Here is a 20,907-nt window from a genome sequence, read left to right on the forward strand (position 1 = left end):
GAACTTAGAAAAAGTCAAGGTTGAAACTGACACAAACATCAGATACCTGGGAGCTATGATTGACAGCACAATCTCAGAGAAGACCATGCAAAGGGAACTCTGGAGAAAAGTTTGCTCCCTGACAAAACAGGCCAGAGTCCTGGACAAAAGATACGGCCGCTTCTCGCTGATACCGATACTTAAGTTCTACAAAGCCAAGGTGGTCCCCACACTAACTTACGGTGGCAACGCCATGCCAACAATTCCGGTCAACATCTGGCAAAAAATGGAGGGTTTTTTCTGGAAATCAGCACTGAACCTGCCAAAATCAACTCAGACAGCTGCTATCAGAAGAGAACTAGGCCTCACCTCCTTAAAAGCGACGGTGGAATTCGGCAGTATATCATTATACAGGAAAACAATTCTTCCAGACGCACTCCCTCTTTACAAACTGATAGACACGGAAATCAAACAAGGAAGGTGCAAAATGATAACTAACTGGGCATCACAGAAAAAAAACCAGCTCGAGCTTATTGCATGCACGGAATCCCACCAAAATAAAAAGGAAACTGGCAGAATTGGACTGGATTGCTACCCAAGAAAAAGCCAATGCAAACAAGCTTTTGCTCCATCTCCCACCCTTCTCAATGAAACTAAATTAAACTATGCAACTGCTGCGTAGATTTCCAAAGAAGCCGATGAGACACACCTTCCTAAGAGCTCGCCTGAACCTCCTGCTCACAAACAAAATCCTACACGTAAGAGGCCAATCAAGTAGCAAAACATGTCGGCTATGTAGAACTGACCAGACGGAGACTGTGCAACACCTGCTACTGGTCTGCCCGGCCACCCTACAGAGTCAACAAACATACCTACGCCCGATCTCAGAGACCTACATCGTGAGCGAAGAAGAGGTATGGTGGCAACGATTGATGAGCGGCCAAAAAACATCCTGGTCAATCTCTACAGTGAAGATCCTGCAAGCCGCTCTAATACAATGCAGTAAGGCAAATTCGGAGACCGCAACTTCGACAGAATAACCTGAACTCAAAAACAGCTAAATGAAAGGACAGATCTTTGCATACAGAAAAAGACAAACAAATCCTTGTAAAATCAAGATAACTTGATACAAACAAGTAATATCAAAAATAAAAAAAGAATATATTGACAAACATACAACAGTATACATGTTTATGTATTACACTGAAGTACATTATATCCCTGAAAACAAAGACACTGGTGCTCAGTGCTGGTCTCCTTATATACCAGCATGCAGACGACAACACAACATATCTCATAGCGTCACCATTGGTGCCATCGAGGAATGGATATATGCACTTTTGCTGGCATTTTATCCCACTAGGACTGAATTGCCTCTGATTTCTTTTGCTTCGCCTTGTTTCTTCATTCAAGAAAAGTTCTTTCCTATTCCTTATTTAGATGTCATCATGGTGTCCTCTGCTAAATCCATGGTTTTTCTTCTTGATCCCAAACATAACTTTATTTGTTATCTCAATCAAAAAGCAACTTTCTTTCAGAAAAAAAGAGTAAGGATTTCATTTCTCCAATGTACTGCAGCTGTGAAGGCCTTAGTAGGCTGGTTGGAGGCACCCAATTTTGACAGGCCTCCAACTTCCCTCTTCATTCTTTTAAGAGATAAATAGCATTTGACTGCATGGCGAATTATCGGATTACAAAAACCTGAGCATTTCATAAGCATTTCAACCACCCTACCTTCTCTGACTTCACTACCTGTACACAGGTGCATGCTCGTCGAGATAAGCAGCTGCCTAATCTGAGAGCTGAAGGTATAGCAGCTCAACTGGTCTTAGACATACGCAAAGTATGACTATTCTCAGGGTGCAGCAACCACAGCGGTGTCACTCTCGCTTCTCTGCAAAAGCCTTTTATGCAGTGACTCCCCAGCTTGAAATTCCTTTCTTGTCCCTCTTCTTATGGCCTTTGTATGGCTCTGTTATCGTATCATTTTAAGACCATGGCCCTCATTACGAGGTTGGCGGAATGGGTTTATCGGCACCGGTAATGGAGCCGGTGCCGGTAAACCCATTCCACCCTATTACGAGGTCTCCTCGCGGGACCCGCAATCGGCGCCTAGTAAAACCAGGCGTCCTTACCGGGTCCCGCGAGGAGACCAGGGAGCTAACAACGGTCTTGTTATAAACGGGTCCGTTGTTAGCTCCTTCCCCATTTCCTCGGATGGTAATGGGGATGGACCGGGTCCGGGTTCCTCGGACGAGGAATTACCGGGTCTGCCAAGGTTGGGATGGCCCGGTAAGTCCACATTTGAGGAACCCGGCCCGGTATGCGGTAAGGAGGCAACCATGCCGCTAAATGCGGCATGGTTACCTCCAACCTCCTAATGAGGGCCAATATGTTAAAACTATTTTCATATTTTCGTGACTGTGCTAGGCTGTAACTGGGTCTATTTCATGCTATGGTTCAGCACCACAACACCTTCTGGTCGAGGTTTTGTGCTCTATAAAAGTTTCAAGTAAATCACAAAATTAACACATTGGGCCTCATTACATGGTAGGCGGTAGCCATGGCGCTATTAGCGCCATGGCTACCCCCTTACCGCATTCCGGGTCTGTGTTCTCGGAATAGGGACTTACCGGGTCATTCCGACCTTGGAGGACCCGATAAGTCCAAATTCCGGGAACCATTCCCCATTCCCATTTGAGCCCCTATAGGGCTCAATGGGAATGGGGAAGGAGCTAATAACGGTACCGCACCTAAGATAATCCCTTAGCACCTACCGTGTAATGAGGCCCACTGCCTCATTACACGGTAGGAGGTAACCATGCAGCTATTAACGGCATGGCTACTCCCTTACCGCATACCGGATCCGGGTAGGCGGTATGGGGACTTACCGGGTCATTCCGACACTGGAGGACCCGGTAAATCCCCATGCCAAATACCATTCCCCATTCCCATTCGAGCCCCCATAGGGCTCAATGGGAATGGGTAAGGAGCTAATAACGGTACCGCAATTTGCGGTACCGTTATTAGCTCTGAAGTCCCTTAGCGGGTCCCGTCCTTAACACCTGGACAGACCAGGCGTTAAGGACGGGACCCGCTGAGGGACCTCGTAATAGGGCGCTAAGGGATTACCGGCACCGGTGACCTTACCGGTGCCGGTAATTCCTTAGCGCCTACCGTGTAATGAGTTCCATTGAGTAAACACAAGCTATCTTTTCAACACTCAACGTAATCAGTAAATAGATAATTTGTTTACAATATCCCTCATCAAACCTATGAAAACATAAGGCATCTTTTTTACCAAAAAACTAAAATTACAGAAAATGAGGCATAATCCGTGGAAAGCAAACTGTTGCGCATGGAGTGGAATGGTCATCGGTCTGCACGGGAGCAGCAGTGTGGGAAACCGGGTCATGGTTTAATGTCCGGTGTGGAAAATGTGCATGTCAGAGGGGGTCAGGGTTGCCTTGTGCAAACTATTGCGCAGAGTGTGGAATGGTCATCGGTCAGCACAGGAACACCAGCGTGGGAAACCGTGTCATCGTTTAATGATTGGTGTGGAAAATGTGAATGTCAGAGTGGGTCAGAGTTGTCTCGTGCAAACTATTGCGCATGGAGTAGACTGGTCATTGGTTTGCACGGGAACACCAGTGTGGGAAACCGGGTCATGGTTTAATGACCGGTGTGGAAAATGTGAATCTTATTGTGTCTGTCCAGTTTGTCACCCCTGTTTATCCAATTTACATATTGATACATGACCTCTTAATTATATTGATTTCTTTTCTATTAGAAATTATTAACTCAAGTTTTATTCTACTATATCTGTATAAGCGATATAAGTTCATTCAATTGCAAAGAGGGTTAATTAGTTGCATGCAAAGGTATGCAATTAGGTTACACACTGAATAGAATCAGATCCATAGACATGAAATAAACATTGTGACTAACTGATAGTACTAGGTATTAAGGATGTATAAGAACATAAAGTAACGTTGTGCAGTAGGTACATAGGCATAGGCGCCTTAAGCACATGTAAGGTTATGCAATAGGTTTAATGAAGAGTTGAGGATTGGATTGGACCGAGCGATCATTATGATGAAGACCGGGGTGATAACTGTGAGCCCTGCATCACATTAAGAAGAGAATAAAGTAGGATAATAAAATGAGACCCAAGATAGGCCGACCTGTGGCGAGTAGAGTCTTGGGGTCACTCACTAACCTGCCAGTCACCCAGGACCTCGGTCTGAGCATTCCCTTAATTTTCCAGTTGGCAATAGAACCAACATGGACCTAGATTCCTTCTCTTTTGTTGAGCTGCCAATCACTTGGGCCCTTCGTCATGCTACTCCCCTGGCTCACACAACCTATAAGGGACCATGTGAGTGCACTTGCTCAGATAAGAATCTGCCTGCCTCTACTCACCGCCCTCTGCAACCTATCCACAACAGGAATGCTAGACTTGTCCTTGGCATCAAGCCCAGGGATCGTATCTCTCCAGGACTGAAATCTCTGCACTGGCCCCAGTGGCTGTGAGGATTAAGTTCAAAACCCTCTGCATTGTCCACAAGGCCTTCTGGGGCCGAAATACCTTCAACTCTCTCTTCCCAAATATCTTCCTTCTCTCGCTCTTCGCTCTTCCGCCTCCAACTTCCTCAGTGCCAGTCGCTTTTCTAAGCAACAAGTTGGTGGCAGATTTCTCTCTTCTGCAGGGGCCTCCCTATGGAACTGCCTTCCTGCCTCCCTGAAACTTGAGGAGAACCATCTCCGGTTCTGTAAGCACCTCAAAACCTTCCTCTTTGCTTCTGCTTTCTCTCCCTCTCTCTCCTGCTAAATTCTTGGCTGAAACTGCACTGGTCAAAACTACCTGGCCACCCTTTCTGATCTCGGGTGCAGGTACCGCCAGTTGCACACCTGTACTGCCTCCCTGGCAACCCTTGCACCTAGTTACTGTTTTTCTGTCTCCCTACAGTCCCCCAACCAGCACTTATGTCTGCACTTACCTTGCACTTGCCACCATCCGGCTGTTTTATTATCTTATTTATTCTACTACCCCTTGTACTGCACTTTCCCCTCTCCCTTCCCCCCTTGCACTTTTCTCCTTTCCCCCTTCTCATGCACTTGAGCAATCTGAATACACCTGGCCTAGTAGAATCGGTGTCTGTCATCCCTTATTGTTCCCCCTCCCTTACCTCGTCGCTTCTTGAAACACTTGTGCGCGTTATAAATGCCATATCATATCATATCAAAGGGGAAGCTTGCAGAAAGATATCCCTAGCAACCTTGGGAATCTGAGAATCTGCAGCCTGACACAAGGAAACTGAGTTTATCACAGGTGATCATTATTGCTGACCAGCCCATGGACACACATCCACTGTTTTGGACAGATGGCTGGATTATACTGTCATATGCCGCCTCCCGTGGACGTTATGGTCCAGGGTGCGGCTTGGGGGCTGCCATTGCAGCGTTCCACCACGTTTTCGGACGTCGCTGTAGCAGTCTAGCGTTTTCTTCACTGCGAGCTGGGAAGCTTATCAGCCACACCACCCCGGCTTACAGTGCGTTGCAACCCGCTTGGTCAGCTCCCTGACTGATTTCTTTCGGTTGCTGTTAAGCTAGTTTTCTTTTCTTTTTTCCCCTCTCTCCTCTGCCGCCCCTCGGGCCGCTTCCTGCCTTCCCGTTTCCCGGTCCTCTTGTTTCCCCCTTTCCCTCTTCCTCCTGCTCCCTTGGATCTCTCCGTTGTTGCCTTCCTATCTCCGGCTCCCTTTCTGTTCTTTCTCTGTGCTGTTGACTCCCGCTGGCCGTCATTAACGGCTACCTTTACGGTTCCTTCGGAGCCCACCTTCCACCTGGAATCCTTATGACGGACCTCCGCTGCTGCTGTTCTACCTCTGGGGTTTTTTGTGCCGGCAGGCTTTTTCCCCAGTTTGTCCGTCTCGGAAGAGGGGCCGCGGGTAGTGCTATTCACAGCAGTACACTGTGGCTTCCTTTCGTGAGAAAGACACTTTCTCAGAAAAAAAAGATAGGAGAAAGAAGGAGAAGGATTATTGTGCTAGAAGACCATAGATATCATCCATTCAAAACCAATCTTCAGGTGAGGAGGAAGAAAGGGGAGAAAGGTTAAGGGTGGAGATTGAACATTCTCAGAGGGTGACGCATACCCAGCAGTCATGCAAACCCTTGAGGTGTCTGACCTAAGGAAATTGTACATTTTCACTGCATTCAAATGTAGCTGAGAAAGCCTCCCAATGTGCCCCAAAATGCCTTTATTACAACAGATTGGGCACATTGTAAGCTGCTTCAGACAATGTGTGATACTGTTTTCGTTTCTCATTCCAATGGCGTGTAAAGATAGATATTAGCCCTAGAATGTCGAAATTGTAAGTCTACTACTTAATGGCAAATAAAGTCCACGTTTTACTGCAATTCATTGTGTGTACTGGCAGAAAAGGTGAAGTGACCAAGAGGTGCACATTTTAGGCTGCGGGAGGAGGGTGACGTCTCCAGTAAGTAACCAAATGGAATGTTGCACAATGGAGAGGGCAAGGTGCAGAAAGAGTGGGGTGTGGGGGCCAGTGTGAGAAAGAAGTGAAGACCAAGTGCTGTAGAACAAGTCTAAAGTAAGTTAGCAAATGGAATGTGCCGAGATGGAGAGAACAGGAGGGAAATTAAGTGGCCTGGGAAGCCCTGTTAGAAGAGAAGACCAAGTAGTGTGGAGGGTTCTTTTGTAATTAACCAAATGGAAGGTGGTGAGATGCACCAAAGATAACAGGGAGGGAGATATTGAAACGAGGTTTCCTTTGCTGTTCTGATTGCAACCATGTCTGCTGATTAGCCTGCACTGAAAAAGAGCCATAGCATTCCTAAAAATATGTGTGCATTCGAGAAACAGAAGAGATATGGCCAAAGAAAATGAGCCGGTCGCTGTTAGAAACCTGTTCAGAAAGATAAACGTTCAAAGGCTTGAACAATTGAATAGTCTTGCTTTCAGAATAGTATTCTGTAGGTTTGTCTTCGCCCCCTGTTTACCTTGAAGGGTTTGAGTCCTTGATGATGTGCACCTCCACTTGTGACGTTTCGGTCATACGGGGATGAAAGAGCTTTGTGTAATGCGTACGCCACTGCATAGACCGCGTTGTAAATTGGGTAGCCTTGTGCTCTTAGTCTAGGACCACTGCGATCTCCCAAAATACCCAGATCTTCCTTCCCAGTGCAATTTCCGAAAAGGTCGTAAAATTTTCTATGAGGCAAGTTACACTTAAAATTCCGAAACCAAACATGTTTAAGGAAGTAGTCTTCTGGGTATCTTTCAGGGTTGGCTTTCGAGGAAAAATCTCGGAAACCTGGAATCTCCTGTTTATGAGGGACAAAGGCCAAACTGCCATTGAGCGGAACAGTGTTGAAGTAATACCATTTTTCAAAGCCAAGTTCATCTGTGAAGATCCACACCTTCCCGCGCACTGGAGGCATTTGCTGTATTAATAGACCTATGTTGAAGTGGGCACTGGCACTGCCAAGAAAGACAATGACATTGACTGAACTGCTTCTTAGCGACTCCTGCACTTTATCCAGGATTTGATCTGGGCGTGCCACTGTGGGCATAAATACCACAAAATCAATGCAGCCTCCTTGCTTGGTGATCTCTTCTTGGAGACGCTTGATGATCCCCACGCTGTCTCCCTCCTCCATTGAAAATACACCAATCCAGGTCCAGCCAAAATGTTTTAGCAGCCTGCTGATGGCTATATGGAGATGCGCCCCACTCGCCACAGTGCGGTAAGTAGAGGGAAACAAGACTCGGTCACTGAGGAATCCATCTCTTGAGCCAGCGCTAATCTGTGGCAAAACATAGATTTTATGAATCACAATTGAAATGTATCATGTAACATACAGTATATGCAATTATCATTACATTTATGGAAGGCTGCAATATCCATGTCAAAATGTGTACATCATTTCCCCATTATAGTCTAGGTGTAACATCAGCAATCCCTTGCAATAAGCTAATCACATCACTACTCAACTGCAGTGGCCCATTCTACAGTAGTTGTGATTCCTCCAATGCTACTTTGACAGGCAACTCCTGCCATCTCATTTACTGGGGTTGGTAGATTGAGGTCCTCAGTTTAATAAAGGCAAGTATATTCGTCTGGAATCCGCCCAAGGAATCCTTGAAGGCTCCACCCACTCCTGCACTTAACAGTTAACAACGGAGTAAATCACTTAATGAAATAAGGGAGGCAAAAAGACAAAGGGGAGAAGAAGTGACTAGGTCAATAAAGGCAAAATCGAAGGGAGAAAAAAGGGAAATATGTTTTCCATCCCTGCTGCACTGCCCGCATTACATCTGCACAGTTTGTGGGAGCCAGAGCTCCATACCATCATGGCCACCATCCATCCACCTCCCTAGAAGCCACACTCACTGCCCCAGCCTGCTCCTGTTGAGCATTGTGATTGGCTGGTGAGCACTGTATATGGGCTTCTGGGGTCTGAGCCGGAGGTGAAGCCGGTGCGGCCCACTTAAAAGGCCATTGCTCCTGTCTGGGCCTGTCCGGCCATGGCCTCGTACTGCCGAGATGCCATGCTTGTTCCATTACTCTCTACTCATCTTGTGGTAAGAGCATCTCTGTTGGCGCTATCTCTCATTGCCTTGCCCGGCCCACACACTTACTTTATTTCTGTGGCTCGCCTGAGCCTGGTCTACCCCCTTCAGCTGTCGCGTCCACGCTGCCGCCCTTTGTAAAGTCCCCGGCAGGGATCGGGCTAAGCCGTGCATGTGGGCCTCCTGGTGCGCAGCGCGGGAGACAAGAAAAAGCATGACACATGAGTTGCTCGATGCTTCCCAAACTACCGGCATTCCAAATGGGCGGGTCCTTTATTACATCTCATGTCAGCATGCATGTGGGACGTGAGGCCGATATAACATTCCTCCTTTATCCCAATTAACAAAACCTTAACATTAACATTAAGGAAACCATGCGCTGTTCCTGTGTTATCTAGTCTGGCACAGGTACATGCCACTCCCCCAACATGAAACTGAAATAGTCCCATGGGCTCTCACCACTCATAGTCTCTCAGCTTCGCTGGAGCCCTCAGGGCTGCCCTCAGGTTGTACCTACTTGGCCGCTGCCGAGGCATTGTCTCTGATTCTCCTCCCCCTTCCGGCTACCTTCAACTTGGGGATACACCTCGCCTTCCGATGGGGCATATGTGTCACAGCCCTGTACAATGTCCCCCTCAGTCCTCTGTCTTGGAATGTGCCGTGAGTGTTCACTGTCCTCGCGCTGCTGTCTCTCCCAGTCTGTCCACATTTCGTCTGGTAACCAGCTGGCCATACTTACTATGTTATTAGCCTATTATCCTGTGCACAGACTCTCCCCTCTCCCTTGCACTTTCCCCCTCCCCTTCCCATGCACTTGCGTGATCTGAATGACACCTGGCCTAGTAGGATTGCTGTTTGTCTTCCCTCTGTTCCACCCACCTTGCCTCGTCACGTCTTGAAACACTTGTGTATAGGCGCATTATAAATGTCATATCATATCATGCCATACCCTTTTGAACCAGGCAGCTTTTCTGGCAATAGTCTAATGCCCTTAGTTCGCTGTCACCATCGTTCCTTCAGTTCTAATTACCCTCCATGGTGTGTGATCATATTGTGTTTCTAACTTTGACTTTGTGGGTTTTGTAACACGAGTACTTGGTCGCGAACCTTGTGCTTGGATTCTCTCACATTTCTCCTGATGCTTTTGTTTTTGTTGATTGCCTCTTAGCTTATATACGTTGACTGTCGAGGTCATCCACACTCCTGTTGGGGTGATGTGGTATGGATGAATTTAACATTGTTCCCTGCATCTGGTCTCCTGGGGGTATGTTTGTGGAGCTGTGAGAAGTTACTCTGGAGTTCTGTAGAAATCGTTATAGGTTGACTCACCATGGGCTGTTCTGGGCTCTGGATATGCGTAAGACTTTGTTGATTGTCCTCATGAATCTCTCCACATCCCCATTTACTTCGGGCCACCTGGGCGTGATGTGGTGGTAATGGATGTGTAGGTCGTCCATGTATTTCTTTAGCTCCATCCCCTGGAAGGGTGGTCTATTGTTGCTCCTGATGTACTTTGGCAGTCCGTGTGTGGCGATGTTTTTTTCGAGTCCTGGGATCACACCTTCCGCCTTTGTTGAGGATATTATCTCCAGCCCCGGGCATAACGAGTAGTCATCAATAGCCACCACAGTGCAGAAGTCAATGCTGAAGGCTTCCCACCTTGATGATACGCGCTCCGCTGACTGGATTGTTTCAGTGTTTGACGGTGCCCCTGTTATTTAGCTTGGGTGGCAGGATGTGATGATCTCCTCCACTTTGGCGTCTATATGGGGGAACCGCACTCAGTGTTGTATCCTGGCCTTTGATCTGACCATTCCTTGATGTCCTTCATGCGTGAGTGTGACAATCATGTCTTGTAGACTGATGGGGATTACTATGCGTGCACTCCTCAGCATCAATCCCTCGCTGGTGACTGACAGTTCCTGTCTTACCGGGAACATTCCAGTGAGGAAATCCTTGGCAACCGGCATGCGGTTGTGCACGTGGCGGAGGAATGATTTCCATTCTCCCACCATTATTGTGTCTTTCACGATCGATGTCACAACATGGGTCGCTCTGCGTGGCCTCTACGATGTCCGCCATGCTGATCGGCATGGGCTTCATGGCATTGAGGATCTGGCAAATGTGTTCATCCGTCTCTTCTGACTCATCCACTTTGCAGAGTGTAGCGGCCCTTGGATTCCTGGATAGGAAATCCGCCGGGTTGACCGTCCCTGCTTGGTATGCCAGTTCAAAGTTGTATTGTTGGAGGTATAGCAGCCATTTCTCAATTCTGGTTGGAGGTTGTGCTGATGATCCAATGAAGATTGGAATTAGAGGCTTGTGGTCAGTGTAGGCTTCGAATTTCCGACCATAGAGATAGATGAGAACATTTCACAGCCCCAAAGGACTGCTATGGCCTCCTTCTCTATATGTGAGTACCGTTGTTCAGTTGGCATGAGAGCTCTCAAGGTATAGGCGATGGGTCTGGTCTCACCTGTTTGCGATTGTTGGACTAGGATTGCCCCGCGTTCAACGGGACTCACATCCACGTACATTTCTGTTGTCAGGGTCGGATCATAGTATGCCATGGTTGTGTCTGATGACAATGATGTTTTGATCCTTTCAAATGCCTCCTTGCACTTGGGGCTCCAGTCCCATTAATGTTCGATCTGGTGAGTTCTCTGAGTGGTTCTGACATGGTTGCGAGTTTGGGAATGAATTTCCACAGTATGTGGCCATGCCCAGGAAAAAGCACCATTTTTAGGCGGCGCATGTGTTGTTCTCTGTCTCTGGCGTGAATGAGGATGTCTTCGCTGATATCCTCATTCTTGCCAAAGAAATGCTGCGCATGCGGGACGTGAGGTGGATATAACACCCTCCTTCCATTCATCGAGGAGGAGTTTTCTTGGGAGTGTCTTCCCTTTCCATGCAAAGCCATTGTGCAGCGTGATTTTTCCATCAACCTAAGTGTGAGCTGCCCAGCAGGTCACCTCTCTACGTGTGACGTCCACTAGCGGTCCGGACCCTGTTTCTCATGGGCCCTGGTTGCCCCCCTCTCCACTTCCTACTGCACGGAGTATGTCTGTCCTGCTCCCCCGAGCACCCATGACTTGAGACATGAAGACACTCTGTGAATCTTTTAACTGCATTTTAACTCATGTTTTGGGCTGCTGGAAAATCAAATCCTGTTGTTTTTCACCACATGTTTATCTGCCTTTTTAAACTGCATTTTGTTATAATGGTTTCTAGCCGTCCTCCCATCCTGTTGTTTTTAACTGCACTGTGAAAAATCGAATCTGTCCTGCCTTATGATTGCTTCCACTGCCCTGTTCTATCTCGCCTCCAATCTGTCCCTTACCCTTCCCCTCCTTCTTTTTATGTCACTGCACTCACATTATCTGAAATGCTGTCAGGTCTGGTACGATAGCTTCTGTTCTGTCTGTCCCTTCCCCTCTACTGCCCCCCCCACCCCCTCTCTCCTTCTTTTTATGTCACTACACTTGCATCATCTGAAATGCCGTCTAGCACGATAGTTTGTTGTTGATCATTCTGAATGACTCAAGGCCTTATAAGAATGATTATTGTATTTTTACCCATGTTCCCTTCCCTGTCTTGAAGCGCTTTGAAACACGGTTCTGTGTATAGGCACCAAGCAATAAAATAAATAAAATAAAGAACAATATAAAGGTAGTGGAAATAGGAGAGGCAAAGGAAAAGTGGCAAAAAGAATACAGTGCTATAATAAAGAGCAGAAAAGGAAAAAAGAATAAGAGAAAGGACATCATAGAAAATAAAAGGAAAGAAAGCGACAGGTTTAAAAAAAAAATGTATTAGTATATTGTTTTATTACAAACCTTTCACTTTCATAATGTTCTTTATCAAGGCAAAATAATGCAACAATCAGAGAAAAAAAGACGAAGAAAACAGAAAAAGAAAACAACAGAAAAAGCCAACAGAGCAGAGCAGAATCAGACATTTTCCAGACTGGATATCTCCTTCCAGAATTGTAAAACTTTAAATATTAACAATTTTTGTTCTCCCAAACGATCATCCGAATTAAGTGAGAGCGAGTTCAATGGAAGCCGGGCCCGATATTTATTTCTAATCACTTTCAAGGCTGAACAGTCCATCAGCAGATGTCTCAATGTTTCTTCATGAGTGGTATCATCACAAAAACGACAGGAGACTGGGTGACCCGTCAGTTGTTTTCGATGTGACAAAACCTCTCTGGTTTAAACTCAGATGGAGAAAAAGATCTATGCACAAGGGAATTTCTTTAAATACATTGGCAATTGGTACAGGGCCCGACTTTCTACTGGTCAATTGATCGAGAGTTTATAGGTAGCTATCTTCTTCTGGGTTTCCATCCAGTCAATCCTTGCATTTGACTTTCCACCGATTAAGAAGGGCATTTTGCTGAGTTGTAATGGATAACTTCAGAATGTCCACTTGTAGGTGGTATTCATCCAAGAGGGTATTTCGATATAGGTTAATAGATTTTCAAATAACCATTGAGTGCATTGACTGAGTAGCTAGCTCAGATCTTATTCTAGCTATCAGAAAGTATTGTGGTAGCGAAAGAACTTTCCTCCAAAAATATCCTTCCAGGAGAACCCAAATCCGCCATGTTAGATTAATCGCAGTCTCTGCTCTGTATGTCAAAATAGGAGTTACCTTTTGATGGTAGAAAGTAAGAACAGGGATCATAGAGAATTTTCCTTATTTTTTGAGGAGCACTAAGGTTTGTTGTGCCAGGGACCGGGCCTTTGTTCTTAAGCACTCTTCCCACTCATGTTCATTAATACTCAAATGTATCCAAACTCCTAGATACTTGATGGTATGAACCTGGACTGCTTAAGTTAAGTCTAGGAATATGGAGAATTTCTCTTTGGTAGTTTGTTGCAAAAATACATTATCTGAGTTTTGGTCACATTTATTGCTAGCCCATTTTCAGTAAAATAGGCCTCCAGTGCCTTCAGTCTTCTTTGCAACCCGATCAGAGTTTTATCTAGTAAGACCAGGGCATCAGCGTATATCATCCAAGGCACTGGAATCCCATTCAAGATCAGGGGGTGCGCTCTGACTTCTTCTTGGCTAACAGCCAGATCTGAGATGTAGAGATTAATCAAAATGGCGGCCAAGGGGTATCCCTGTTTTAAGCCATTCCAAGTGATATTTTCTACAAGATAGCACAAGTTGCCGAAAGTCTCACCTGCACTGAGGTAGTTGAATAGAGTGCTCATATTGCCACTGCTAGGTCTGGCGGACAAGTCCATGTCTGTAATTTGGCCCACAGTTTATTTCGAACCACGCTGTCAAAGGCCTGTTTAAGGTCAATAAAGGCCATGTATATTTTCTTTTGGATCTGATCGCCTCCAATTTTAATAAGTTAAGCACAAAGAGATTAACATTAGTCCCCACCCCTTTCACAAATCCAGTCTGTCTGGGATCGTTCCTACTAGTTTGTTTGGAGCAAGTAGTCAGGTGAGGAAAAGAACAGAGGCAAAAAGCTTTCCCAGTGGATGTAGTAGCGCAATTGGGTGATAGTTTGCTGGAGTTGATCTGTCTCCCTGCTTAAAGATTGGAATTAGTACCATATTTTTCCAGGATTCTGGAATCTGTTTGTTATCCATTTTTGCAGCAATAAGCAGTGAACAACAATCCTGTTTATCAGGATTGTCTTTCAGTACAGTGTTGAATAAGCCATATGGGCCAGGAACTCTTGAGGTATTCAATTTTAGCATATAGAGTTGCAAAATGGAAAATTCATGCTGATTCTGGAACTGCAGATGTAAAGAGGTTAAGTGTTCTGTATTGACCATTCAATAATGATCATAGTTCTCGTGTGTTATGGGTGGCCAAGGTGTTTATGATTGTTTCTGCATCCCTTTTTTTATTTTTTTTATTTTATTGTATATGGTTTACAAAGGAAACCTTTACAAAAAAAAAGGAAGACATACATTATAGCTAAATTTCATTTATACAGACAGATTTAAAACAGTATAATTGAAAAAAGAGAAAAAGAGATCTCAATTCCGAGATAAAGAATCATAGCACAAAAAGAACACATTTTAAAAGCTTCTGTGCAATTTAAAATTCAGCAGAGTGATTTAAAATTAGGAAAGCATCTTCAAGTTACTTACAGGGTAATATTAGCAGGAATATCACAGAAAATTCAGATTTTATATTAATACAAGGGAAAAATAGCATTAGATAAAATTCATCATGCAAATTAATCAGAGAGGAGGGGCATACAAATCTAGAGCTTTAATAAAACCCGCCACAGCAAGCCCATCCTTAATATTAGTTATAGAAGTACATTGTGACCAGATAAAATTATCTGCCCCCAAATGGCCCAATGTGTTGAATCTAGCTAAGTATTTGTCCCTTAGACCTTTTAGGGCAGCACATTCTAAGAAGAGATGTCGAGTAGACTCAATCACCCCAGGAGTATTGCAAAAACGACATGTCGGGTCCAAATCATTAAACTCCTTGCTTCTATGTAAAACTTCTCTAGTGGGAAGGAGATTCTATCTAAGTTTGAGGAGTAGTACACGGTAATAACGATTTGGGAATTGAGTCAGGATAAAAGACAGTGATCCTCTCTTCCTATGATCGAATTGTAAGTCACTGAGAGAAGGATAGGTATGGAGTTTTTCGAGGATATTGCTCCAATCATGACTAAATAGACATTCCTTAACCCTATTGGGATTGGTTAGCAGAGTATCCCTACCAGTAGAAAGATCCGACAAGGTATTATCACAGAGATCACTGAATCTAGTAAGGTATAGATTTCGATACATAGGTCCCTGTGAGAAGATCACCTGTCCCACATCAACACAGAGGGTATCAGATTTGGGAGAGAGCAGGGCTGAGAAAAGTGTAAGAACTCTCCAGAGAATGCTAGCTCACATTGAAACCAACCCGAGTTCGTATGTTATGGCCACTATTGGAACACAATTCGGCAGTTTCAAAATTTTCCTCCAGTAGATACTCTCAAGAGAGTCCCAGAATGTCAAAAGTTCCAAATAATGGAGTTCCATACCATAGAGTAACTTTGGGCTAACCTTTCCCTTGAAGAAATCTACTACAGGTTTGAGGGAAAACATGCAATATTTATTGTCTAACCTTATGGATTGGGAGATGAGCGGGAGCAATTTGTGTTTGAGAAATCGTCTTAGTTCAGTCGCCGATGGTTGGGCAAGAATAAGAAAACCCAAATAGAGAGTTTTGTGTGCTCTGATGATATTTTAACCACCTATTTTTCACACCTTGCTATTCCCTTTTCGTCCCCTAGAAAAGACCATTGTACGGGTTTTACTCGGGTTGATCTTCAACCCATTGAGAATGGCGTATTCTTCAAATTTACAGATGAGCCTCTGTAAGCCGACTTTGGTATGATCAAAAAGAAGAAAGTCATCGCCATATGCCAACCATGAAAGTCTAAGATCCCCCAATGTTGCCCTCACCATGCCAGTATTTCCCCAGAGATTCACCTACATCTGCCATATAGAGGATAAAGAGGCAGGGAGCTAAAGAGCAACCCTGTCTAATTCCAATACAAGTCCTTATCCTTCTGGACAGTGTTCCTGCCAAATCAATCCTAATATGGACCCCCAAATTCACGTACATTGCCATGACGAGAGAGAGAAGACCAGCTGGGATCCACCATTTAGTTAGCTTTTCCCAAAGTCTTGACCTGATTACCAAATCGAAGGCATTTGACAAATCGATAGAGGCAACATAAAGAGAGCCATCATATTTACCCCAAGCAGTGCTTTGTAGGGCAGTTAGAATGATGCCATTAAGATTAGTTGAGTGGCCAGCCCTGAAACCAGTTTGTTGCTTCGGGAGAATATGATTTTCCTTGATCCAGATGTTGAGATGGGAAAGAAGCATAGATGCAAAAAGCTTGCAGTCCGCATCAATAAGAGAGATCGGTCTATAGTTTTTTTTTTACCAAAGTTCGTAACCCTCTCTTATAAAAGGGAACAATATGTGCGGTCTGCCAGCTGGTTGGTACGTTGCCAGAGTTAACAACATCTTGAAATAACAGGGAAAGGAGCTTGGCCCAAAGTTCTGGTTCAGCTTTTAATGTGTTGTTAGTTAAGCCATTAGGCCCCGGGGCCCTCGATTTTTTAATTTTAGAAATAAGACCAAATATTGTCTCATAATCAATTACAGGCTTCCAGGAGTCATTTACTACATTCTTCCCAGAGTTACATAATTCTAGTCCCTCTCCCCCTGTATCGAACAGATCAGTGTAGTGCTCTACCCATTGAACCTCCGGGATAGCATTCAACTGATCAGCATCCGGCACAGCATCTTGACTAGAGAGAATAACCCAAAATGCCCTCAAATCTCTTTTCATTAAAACTTCGAGCATGTGCTCCGCATCATTTTGTAGCATAATAGATTTTCTTGATTTACAGTAATTTTTGTATTTTGGCAGATAGCTTTAATTATTACTTTTTTATTATCCACTCAGTGTCTAGAGCTTGTGCCTCTCTAATAAGTTTCTGGATGTGGGCCTTTTCTTTAGCCAGTTCTAAATCAAACCTATGTGGATGAGATTTGTTTGGGATACCCTTCCTAAGTAAACCAGAGATACTGCCATGGAGAGCATTAAGAAAACTGTCAAAATGGACAGTATTAAAAACTGCTAATTTCCAGGAAAAGGAGGTATGATTAAAAGAGGAGATCAATTTACAGTTGAGTAGGTTGATGTTTGTAGGTGACCAACGTACTCCTGTCTCTTGTCCCACGGTATTAAGGTGGCAAGGCCCCCCAGCGGGCAGAAACTTCATGGGAAAAGGGCACAGAAATGAAACTGACAGTATTCCATGGTCACTCCATGGATTAAAGAAAACCTCAACTTCAGATGAGAGAGAAAACAGAGAATGATCTACGTAGACATAGTCAATAGTGGATGTTGACACATTTCCACGCCATGTAGGAGAAGGTGAGGAAGTAGCCTCATAATAACCATTGACACATATTAGACCAACTGAATCCAGAGCAAGATTCCAAAGTCTACCCCAAGCAAATTTCTGACCTTGACGGATATCATTCTCCATAGCCATACCCAAATCGTCATAATTGGTTTCAGAAGAAATTGAGCAATCAGAGTTAAGATCACCAGCCAGAATAACTTTCCCCTTAGGATGTAGAGATCTCCAGGAGAGTAGCATACCCGTTAGCCTTTCCAGAAACGGCTCAAGTGCAGCAATACCTTTGTGCCAGTATACATTAATCAAAAGGAGATTCACCAAATGTCATGATGCCCGCTCCTGAGGAGCCGGTTCAAGCTCTGCGTCCCCGAAAGCGGACATCCAGTCCCCAAGGAAGGACCCAGCAACCCCATATAGGGGCCCTTTGGACAGTGTCCTGGCGCCTGTGGCGCCAGGCTCATAAAAGACATCAGTCCTGGCGCCACAGGCGCCAGGCTCATTATGGGAGTGCTTGGGTGCACTTACCTGATGCAGACCATGCTGCAGGATCCCGGCCTCCTTGAGGCCTGAAAGGAACTACTTTACCTGTGGGACTAATTTACCATCTGGGCGTGGTCGGGGAAAGATACATACCTGATTGGAGGAAGGATACATACCTGGAACTTCTTCCAAGGCTATTTAAACCCCACCCGAACAGCCACACGTGCTTTGCGTTGTTCTGCATCTAGCAGCTGGACGCTCACCGTGTCTGCTCCTGCATCCTGACTTCTGCCATGCCTGCCAGCACCCTGGATCACCTGCAAAGGAAGAGAAGAAGAGAACAGAAGAAGGAAAAGTCCTTACCTGCTAAATCCGCATCCTGGAGACATCTCGCCGACAATCCTGAAAAGGAAGACTTTAATTTAAAAGCTCATTGCGTCGATCGCTGCAGCGCCGCATTCCACTCACCTTTATAGGGCGCCTCCATGTTCAGCAGCGATCATCCGGATTCGCAGTCACGCCCCAGCGCCTAGGGAGAAAAAGACCAGAACAAAAGGTGAGAGAGAGAAGGGAATAAGGAAAGCTAAATCTCCATGTTAAGACTTACCTGTTGATTCATTCCCTCTTCATTTCGGGTCCGCGCCGCATCCTGGCATTTCCGGACCCCGGCCCCCAAGGGGAAAAAGAGACATCAGTGTTAATGAGCGAATGAAAAGACATTACCAAAAAACGCTCATTAAAGACTTACCTGATTTCTACAAGGATTTCACCTCTCATCTCGGGTCGGTGCCTGTTCCCGGCATTCCGTATCCCGGCCCCTATGGGGAAAAAGACACTAGCATTAGTACATTAATGCATGGACACAAGGGGAACCTCTTATCAAAAAACTTACCTGGAAGCCAAGCAAGTTGGGTTCTCACCAATCCGAAAATCCAGTGAAGTAACTGGATACCAACGCGCCCCTGCATCAGAAGCAGGATGGAGAGTTCGTCCTTCCAGACCCTAAGAAGGATACTTCTGCGAGCCAGACAAGCCAGATTTGGGGGCCCGGTCCAGTCCGTCTTCCGAACCCTGCGCTTCACCTTAGAAGAGGTCACAGCAGCACGAACCAGGCCAGCGCCTCCGTGGGAATCAGGTGAGCGTAACACCAAATGATCAAGAGAGATAACCTCCAAAGCCAAAATACCAAAGGGCGTATCAGGGAGAACCTTATTCCTAAAACCAAAAGAGGTTCTAATTCCTATAAGAAGACCCCCAGAGGCCCTCCCTCCTAGACTAGATTTAGCATTTTGAGAATAAATGTCAAAACCATCTAGGACGGGGGTTGAGAGCATCCAGGTTTCCAGTAGAAAAAAACAATGTGAAGCCCTAATCATGCTTACAGTATCCAAGTTCGTAAAAAGATGAGAATTTCCCATGGAGTTCCAGGAGAGGAAGGTGAAACTATTCGCTGGGAGAACCTTAGTGGACACTTCAGAGCACTTTGAAGAGAACTCATTTCCACAGACCTGAGGTAACCTGGGCCCAGCTTCTTGTATTTCCATTGAATCTGGGTGTGAATTGCCTCTGTTGGTACTGTGGAGCTCTTTCCGGATGGTAGACCATAGTAAGGTTTCCCCTATATTCTTCACACCTTCCATTATTATCAGAGAACTGATTAGATTTTAATAGGTTTACTTCAAAACCAAGTTGCTTAATACCTTCCCTTTGCCCCATTATCAATTCTGATACCACTCTTGATTTGGGAGAGAAATTACTCACATCTACCCGACCCTGGATGGGAAAACGAACACTTTCCATATCATAACTAGAAATAAGAGAAAGCGAGGGAAGTTGGTGGAACATTTTTAAAATATTACCACGATTGAGACAGATTGACATATCTTGACCCCAGAGGCTAGTAATCTGCAGAGTGTCAGGAAAATCTTTAGCCTCCACTAAGTGAGGTAGTGAATCAGTGATTTTTTTGGTAAACTGACTTAAGGAGTCAGCCTACAAGTCACTACCCCTTTCGCCCCTAAGTATAGCCCTATTTTGGATTGCTTTTGGTCCCACAGGATATCTTTCACACAATGTGGAAGAATTTCTATTTTGGGCAGATTCAGCTCCAGGAGGAGCATCTTCATAGGTAATGAAAGGGCCAGTACTAGACATAGTTGGATGAACTAGATTAAGGGAATTAGGGGCATAGAGACCCCCCACTGGTCTAAATCCCGTTCCACACTCCCCCATTGTAAGAGCAATATTGGTATAATGACCACCATGAAGGGAAGAAGAATGGGAAACCATAGAAGAAGAAGTAATAATGGGAGCCCTGTCCTGCAATGGACTTTTGTTCGGATTCGGCACCACTTCATTAGCAGATTTAGGACCGAGAAACTCCTGAAAGAGATGTTTTACCATATCGATATTGACCAAATTGGCCGAAATCGGAGTGGTAGTAATATCTAGATGGGGAAGATCTACCCCAGATATAGAATTACTAGGTATAATTAAGGATTCCACGGCCAAAGAAGATTCCCGCGGCTTAATAACAGTATCGATATTCGGTTCAATTAAGACGTTGATAATAATCGGCTCTGATGGAATTGAAACTATTTCCAAAGGGCATGAGGCAAGAGGGTCCTCAGCCCCCACAATATTGCCCACTGCTGAAGGAGGAACCGTATTATTAATCATAGTACCGTCTACAGGAACATCAGGTGGATCGGGTACAGCAGAGATAGCAGGTTGTACAATAAGTACGCCCGGAATAGCCACCGTATTAGAAACAGGGATCACAGAGGCCGGTAATTCCATAGGGTTCGCAGTCCCCTTAGAAACGAGACAAGGAGTTACAGAGGCCAAAGAATTTACTGAAAATACATTTTTAAAGAATTGATTAGTGAAGGAAGACATTTTTTTCATATTCTTCTG

The 20,907-nt window shown here is 45.1% G+C and overlaps 1 protein-coding gene across 1 annotated transcript in view; it reads right to left on the bottom strand.

The window, feature by feature from the left end:
- LOC138452741 (vomeronasal type-2 receptor 26-like) overlaps positions 1-20,907 on the bottom strand; it is a 367,489-nt gene that overhangs the window by 334,674 nt on the left and 11,908 nt on the right. Inside the window, exons 2-3 of the mRNA XM_069605089.1 lie at positions 7,064-7,812; positions 6,155-6,165 (exon numbers count right to left, since the gene is read on the bottom strand). Coding sequence (XP_069461190.1) covers positions 6,155-6,165; positions 7,064-7,812 — 760 coding nt within the window. The remainder of the gene's footprint in view (positions 1-6,154; positions 6,166-7,063; positions 7,813-20,907) is intronic.

The sequence above is a fragment of the Ambystoma mexicanum genome, chromosome 4p, assembly GCF_040938575.1.
Source record: "Ambystoma mexicanum isolate Mex_15411 chromosome 4p, UKY_AmexF1_1, whole genome shotgun sequence".
Lineage (NCBI taxonomy): Eukaryota > Metazoa > Chordata > Amphibia > Caudata > Ambystomatidae > Ambystoma > Ambystoma mexicanum.